The 6000-nt window shown below is 45.2% G+C and overlaps 1 protein-coding gene across 1 annotated transcript in view; it reads right to left on the reverse strand.

The window, feature by feature from the left end:
• Positions 1–6000, reverse strand: part of ano8b (anoctamin 8b) — a 36920-nt gene extending 30920 nt beyond the window's left edge. The window contains exon 1 of the mRNA XM_070961152.1: positions 5601–6000. Within this exon, the coding sequence (XP_070817253.1) occupies positions 5601–5766 (166 nt within the window). The 5' untranslated portion in view covers positions 5767–6000. The remainder of the gene's footprint in view (positions 1–5600) is intronic.

Here is a 6000-nt window from a genome sequence, read left to right on the forward strand (position 1 = left end):
AAAAACAGCATTCTTCACCATGGTCATTGTATTTCTCCTGGCTTTGCTTAGCAACTCCAAAAAAAAAAAAAAAAGAAATGGAAAGACATCAAATGCAGGCCTAGTCAGTACAGCCACAGAAGACAAAGGACAAGGTGACCGAATGCACTTCAATCCTACTTTTTCCTTCAGGAATACAATATCAGTTACACACAGGAGCAGGCTGGGTATTGACTCTGCTTTGATCACAGAGAGTAAAGCCTAGACTCACCAATAAGGTTTCTGTGACACGTCAGTGCATCTACACAAGGCAGCAGACAGGCAACACCCGCGGCACTCCCTCAGTGCTTGCAATGCATTAAGCTCTGAAGTGTGCCCGATCATTTTCTGCTTACAGTTTGATAATCTTCATGGCTTTAAATGGAAAAGTGTACATTTCCAGCGAGCATGAATGGGGATTTAGAAGTTGGCTTGCTAGAAGCAAAGAGGCATTATGGGTGATATGATTAAGCCATTAAAAACTTGAGAATCTAGGGCAAGTGGATCTCCACCGGCAAGGAAGATGGTTTATCACAATTCAGGGAAAGTGTTTGTAACTTCCTAAATCGTATCTGCATCTAATGGCTCTGGATAGAAGCATCTACAGAGCAGTTACAGGGGATAAATGCCCTACATGTGCCTCATAGTATGGTGAGGCATGTATGGAAAACCAAGCCAAGAAGAATCAGGTAACGAAAAGGCACACCGAGCTGTTGGCCACACTGAGCCATCACTAAACAGATATAAGAGTGAGCTGCTCTCAGTTTGTTGAAGAATTTATTTGATGTAAGAAATGTGTCCTTGAATCTGCTGTTTAAACACATCAAACATCTCCCTGGAAATCAGCACAAATCTGGCAAATGAGGAAGCATCATCAGCCCTGTGCAACCACCAGACCTTCCTCTGAGAAAAAAATACATTGAACAAACAGATCAGCTTTTTTCTGGAAATAAAAATCCACTTTTTTTTCTTTTTTTTTCCTGATATCAGTTTGGACACCACGGCTCAGGGTACCTGCAGAGAGGCTGTCTTTTCCCCAAATTCAAAACTCTGAACACCAGACGGAGTGGAACTCACTGGACTCATTTTTAGGGAAGGTGAAATGAGGCCACAGATTGCTGTGACACTAAAACACTGATTCAACAACCCACTGTGGCTGAATGACTGCAACTGAAAGCAGAAACATTCAACCCTGACATTGATGAAACTTTATTTAATGTGGATCTGTCACATTATGATCTGCTCAATAACGTCAGTATTGGCATCGATATCAATCCAGCATATCCGTGTGGTTCATCCCTAATCCTCACAGGCACTTGATGAATCTTATGTTTCTTGCAGCAGAAAGATGAATTTGGGCAACTAACATCATCAACAGAAAATCTATGACATGACTGCAGCACTAACTGCAGTGTTTATATTCAGCTGACCAGCATCCACTTCACTGTAACGATCTCCATTTTAAGGCAAGCTGCTCACAATAAACATAAAGTGCGATCACGGTAAAGAGCTGTAAAATTTTTAAGCGTTGGCCTGATGAATTCCACCGTGAAATGTCACCCCTCGTCGAGAGGCGGTTCACCAAAGTGATCCGTCACTTGTGTGCGTGACTGATCAGGTCAGGTTAATAAAGCTCCAACGTTACCAGCAGCAAGGTCACCCCGCACAGAGACCATTTCCCTCGACTGCTAATTCAGCTAATGTGCAGCTCAGCACTTACTCAAGAAGGGGAGAGGGGAACAGGAAATATATCTCTGTAGAGCATGCAATGAATAAGAGCGAGATAGGCAAAGAGATGCAGAGAGAGACATTAAGTTCAGAGTCATTAGGCACAACACACTGCTGTCATCATATCATACCGCATTACATTCATCAGCCCCTTCATTTATGAAGCTGTGGGAGGGCACGAAACCAATGCCTCAGCCTGCCTGCTGCCATGAAAAGCTCTTCTTTTGGGTGCCGTGCTTCTTCCTCTCAATACTGCCCTGCCTTGCACTGCTGTATTTAAAGCAACCTGTGTGACGCTGAACCTGCCTACTGTCAAAGCTGAGGTATTCTACTTGCTTAAGAAGCAGTGAGAGTGAGAGAGCAGAGCCCTGGCCAAGAGTCTGTGGATGAGTGCAGATCCCTGCTTAATACATATTTCTCATGCATTTTGCAGACTGTGAAGTGCATGTACTAATGGCAAGCATCAAGGATGGAGTTAAATAAGTTTACATAGTTGAAAATGGACCTTTCAGATCTCGCCAATGTCTCAGGTGAAACCTTCACTATCAGATCAGAACACGGGTGAAAAAAGGAGTTGTGAGCTGTAATTCTAGATGGATTCCACTAAACCTGCACACTTTTCTATATTTTATAACGGGAAACCTGATGTATAGTGTTGCAGCTTTAAAAAAAGCAAAGAAATGCAATTATTTTGTGATGCACTGTCCTGTAATAGTGTGAGAAAGTTTGGAATTCCTACATATTTTGAAAAGAGCAATTAAGAGAGTGTCCTGAAAAACTATTCAGCTGTCATCTCCACACCATCTCATTAAGCCCCACGTTCCATATGGTCACAACAAACACTCACTGTGACTTAAACCTGAAAATAAAATGGAGATTTAAACTAAAAAGGTCATTCGTGGTTCAACAGAGTGGCTTCAAAGCGCACAGATTTTAAATATCATACCATCTTTTTCCAAAGTGGGAATAAATCTCACCACATATCCTGACAAATGTCCTCCGCCACCGCGCTGGCTGATTGGGCAACCACAAATTACATGACCTGATTTCCATAACACAGAATCTTATCAACAGTGGCCTCAGAGGGAACATAAACTAATTGGGGAGACTTTTGCGTTGCTTTTTCTAATGATGGGCGCTTAATTAATCTTTGAAACGCTGGCTTGTGAGTGTCGGAGCTACAAAGGAAAATGGCTGAGAGGATCAAAGTCATTCCAGTCTACTGTGGAGGGATTAGGAAAATGTGGTGCAGGCATGGAGACAATCGAGCATCCGAGCCTCCAGTAAGGAAAATCCTTCCAGGCTGCAACCAAAATCTCAACCGAAGAAATCACCCTGACTCGCTGCTTCGCGAGCTGACTGACACTGACACGTGTGAGGGCGGTTATGCGATATCATGCTAATCCCACTGATGTCCCCAAACCCAATCCTTCTCTCTCATGACCCATGCAGGGAAACGTACAGGCAAGTGAGGGCAAGAGGTCTGAAGAGGGCGAGACGGTCGCCGCTCTTGACATTTCTGATACACATCCTACCTTTGATACTTCTCAACAACAAACTGTGATGCGTTTTTTTTATTGTCTGTGATGCATGTGGTCTTTGCTATCAGTTTAGACATGTATTCCCTGTCTGTGACAATAATCTTAAAAAAAAAAAAAAAAAACAGGAAGGAGGGGCTGCTTCTGCTCGACAGCAATTTACCACAAAGCAGGTGGTCCTCATGCATGTGTGGGCAAATTCTGGAGGGGAAATGATTCCCCAAAAGAACCACAGTGGCTCCATGATTCTTATCTTTCCCCCTGTTCTCTTGTTTCTGTTTATTCTAAGTTATCTATATTTGGGGTGGGGGTTCTTCTATTTGTTATTAGTCGTGTGCTGTTTCAAGGAACCTATATGAATCTAAGTGTTCAATAGTGTTGCCTGTGACATAGTGTTCATGGAACGAGTACAGATGTAATGAGGAGCCGGATGAGGCTTACATTAGTGACTGTTTGACCCTGTGGTCAATGTACTTTGGTCTTATTTGTAACCATGTAGCCACTACAGAAACGGCTTTAACAAAGCACTGTGCCTCGACTCTTATTTGTTTCCTTCCCTCTGTTGTGGACATAAAACACTTTCTCTGAAATGGATTCATGCCAAAGAAACCCAAGAAGAAACATTTAAGTAGGTGCCATTTTAAATTCCACAAGACCACAGCTGCAGCAATACTTCTTACAAAAAACGGTACTTTATCCACACCTGACATCAAGAAATATGCACACACTTTCCTACAAACCTGTACTTCCTTTCACAAAGGAAGCCAAATCCTGTCTTCATGGCTGAACACGTGCAGCCATAGAAGAAACTTCTGATTTCAACTCTATCGGATCAAAGATTATGGAAACAAGATGACAAATCTGACCAAGTGTTCGATGGCCAGCTTTCAGTATTTGACCATCGTGGATGCTTGATGCTACGGATATATTTCAATCAGTGACACAAAAGCTTTTAGTGTCAACACTCCACACATTTTAGACTGCTGACCCCATTTATCAGGGGTTTCAGTAAACTTTTATGTGCCTGCCTCTACCCTCACAGCTTTACACTCCCAGTCCTTCTCTTCACCCCCAACACAGCTTCTAGCTAATTAACAGCAAAATTGAACTTATCTTCATTTTACTGACCCTCCAACCTTCCTGTAACCCATTCAAGGGCCTGCGCTGCCACCCTCTCCACAGGATGACATCAGGCTGCTCCTCCAGTCAGCAGCAACCCGCTCAGGTTACCTCGACCAAGTGTGGAAAGGCGCACTCATCTGCTGACAGCCCAGTGCTCCACTGCATCACTCTGCAGCAGTGCTCACAGGGAGCACAGAGGCTGTCTCTGCAGCCCGCACACAGGAAAACAACCCCGGCTCGGCAGCTGAGACTCTCCACCCGGGCTAATATTGTGGTCTGTTCCAAAAATAGCTTCGATTGCAATTCTTGCAAGGAGACATGGCCTATTCAAATCCACCATCGGTGTCATGGAGAGTAAACAGAAAGCGTGTTTGTTCTGCTTACCCTGTATAAAAAAGGTCAGTAACGTTAGAAATGTACACAGCACTAGGATGTAAACCACACCACGCACAAGCAGTTCACATAATGGGAATATGAATGTGAGAGTTGCAGCCTTTATGGCTGAACTGTCATTAAAATGACCAAACATGCACCTGCCCTGTCCAACAGCATGGCAACTCATACTGGGGAGATAAGATAGAAATAGACAATAGTCGTCTGAGGGAGTCTATTCTGGCTATAATAGTTTAGAAATACCTGAATGACATCATAAAGTTAATAAACATTTGGCTACCTGGAGGACAGATGGGCACTCATGGATAACCTGAGCAGAAAGCCCTTTAATAAAAACAACTAGCATCCAATCATAAACTACAAACAGCCAACAAGGATGCTGTGGAAAAAACACCATAGCAGCAATTACTGTAAGTATCCACTGACTCCACGTAAGAATACTGTGGAGACAGGCTTGCCATGACAGGAGGTAGACTGACATACAATAAGGTCAAAACCAGACACGAGGATGAGCCAGAATGTAGCCATTTTCCTAAAAGCGGATATAAGCTAATATCAATAGGCTAATTTAAAAAAGCCTCGGCTAAGCCAACATGCGGTAAGTCAAATTCAAAGCCGTTATTTATAGGCCTGTGCTCTGATCATTTGGTATTTTTGGGACGCCCTCGTGCAGACAAAAGAGCGGTGCCGCGAGGTGAATGATGATGGTGCGGCGCTCGTCTCGTCTCCCAGCATCACGTTCACCTGTCCTCTGTTCCTCCGTACGCATCGTCCAAAGCGAAAGAGGCTCACTTGACTCACCCAGTACACCGGAGGAGGTTTGTGGCGGGGCAGCGGCCGGCTCCGGCCTCTCCGCGTCTCCCTGCTGCGCTCGGTGTCGGTGCCGGGAGCTCTCGGTGCCGTCGCCGGCGGTGGTCGCACCGCTGGCGGCCGCCGCGACTGCAGCGCCTGTCCCCGTGTCGGGCATGCTCTCTATCAGCGAGGAGCGACGGAAGATGAAGATATTCTCCGGGAAACTGTGCACTGGTATCGCATCTCAGGGGGAGGGCAGAGCATGGGTGTAGCGCGGCGGCCGGCGGGGGTCCGAGTGAGGGGTTAACTGAGTGTGAAAGTGAAGTGAAGGTTGTCGGAGTCGGTGCAGCAGCGGATCATCCCGGTGCCTCTCTGGAGCAGGATGCGCGGACACGCGGCTGGATGGAGA

Source organism: Chaetodon trifascialis, chromosome 4 (assembly GCF_039877785.1).
Source record: "Chaetodon trifascialis isolate fChaTrf1 chromosome 4, fChaTrf1.hap1, whole genome shotgun sequence".
In the NCBI taxonomy this organism is placed as follows: Eukaryota; Metazoa; Chordata; class Actinopteri; order Chaetodontiformes; family Chaetodontidae; genus Chaetodon; species Chaetodon trifascialis.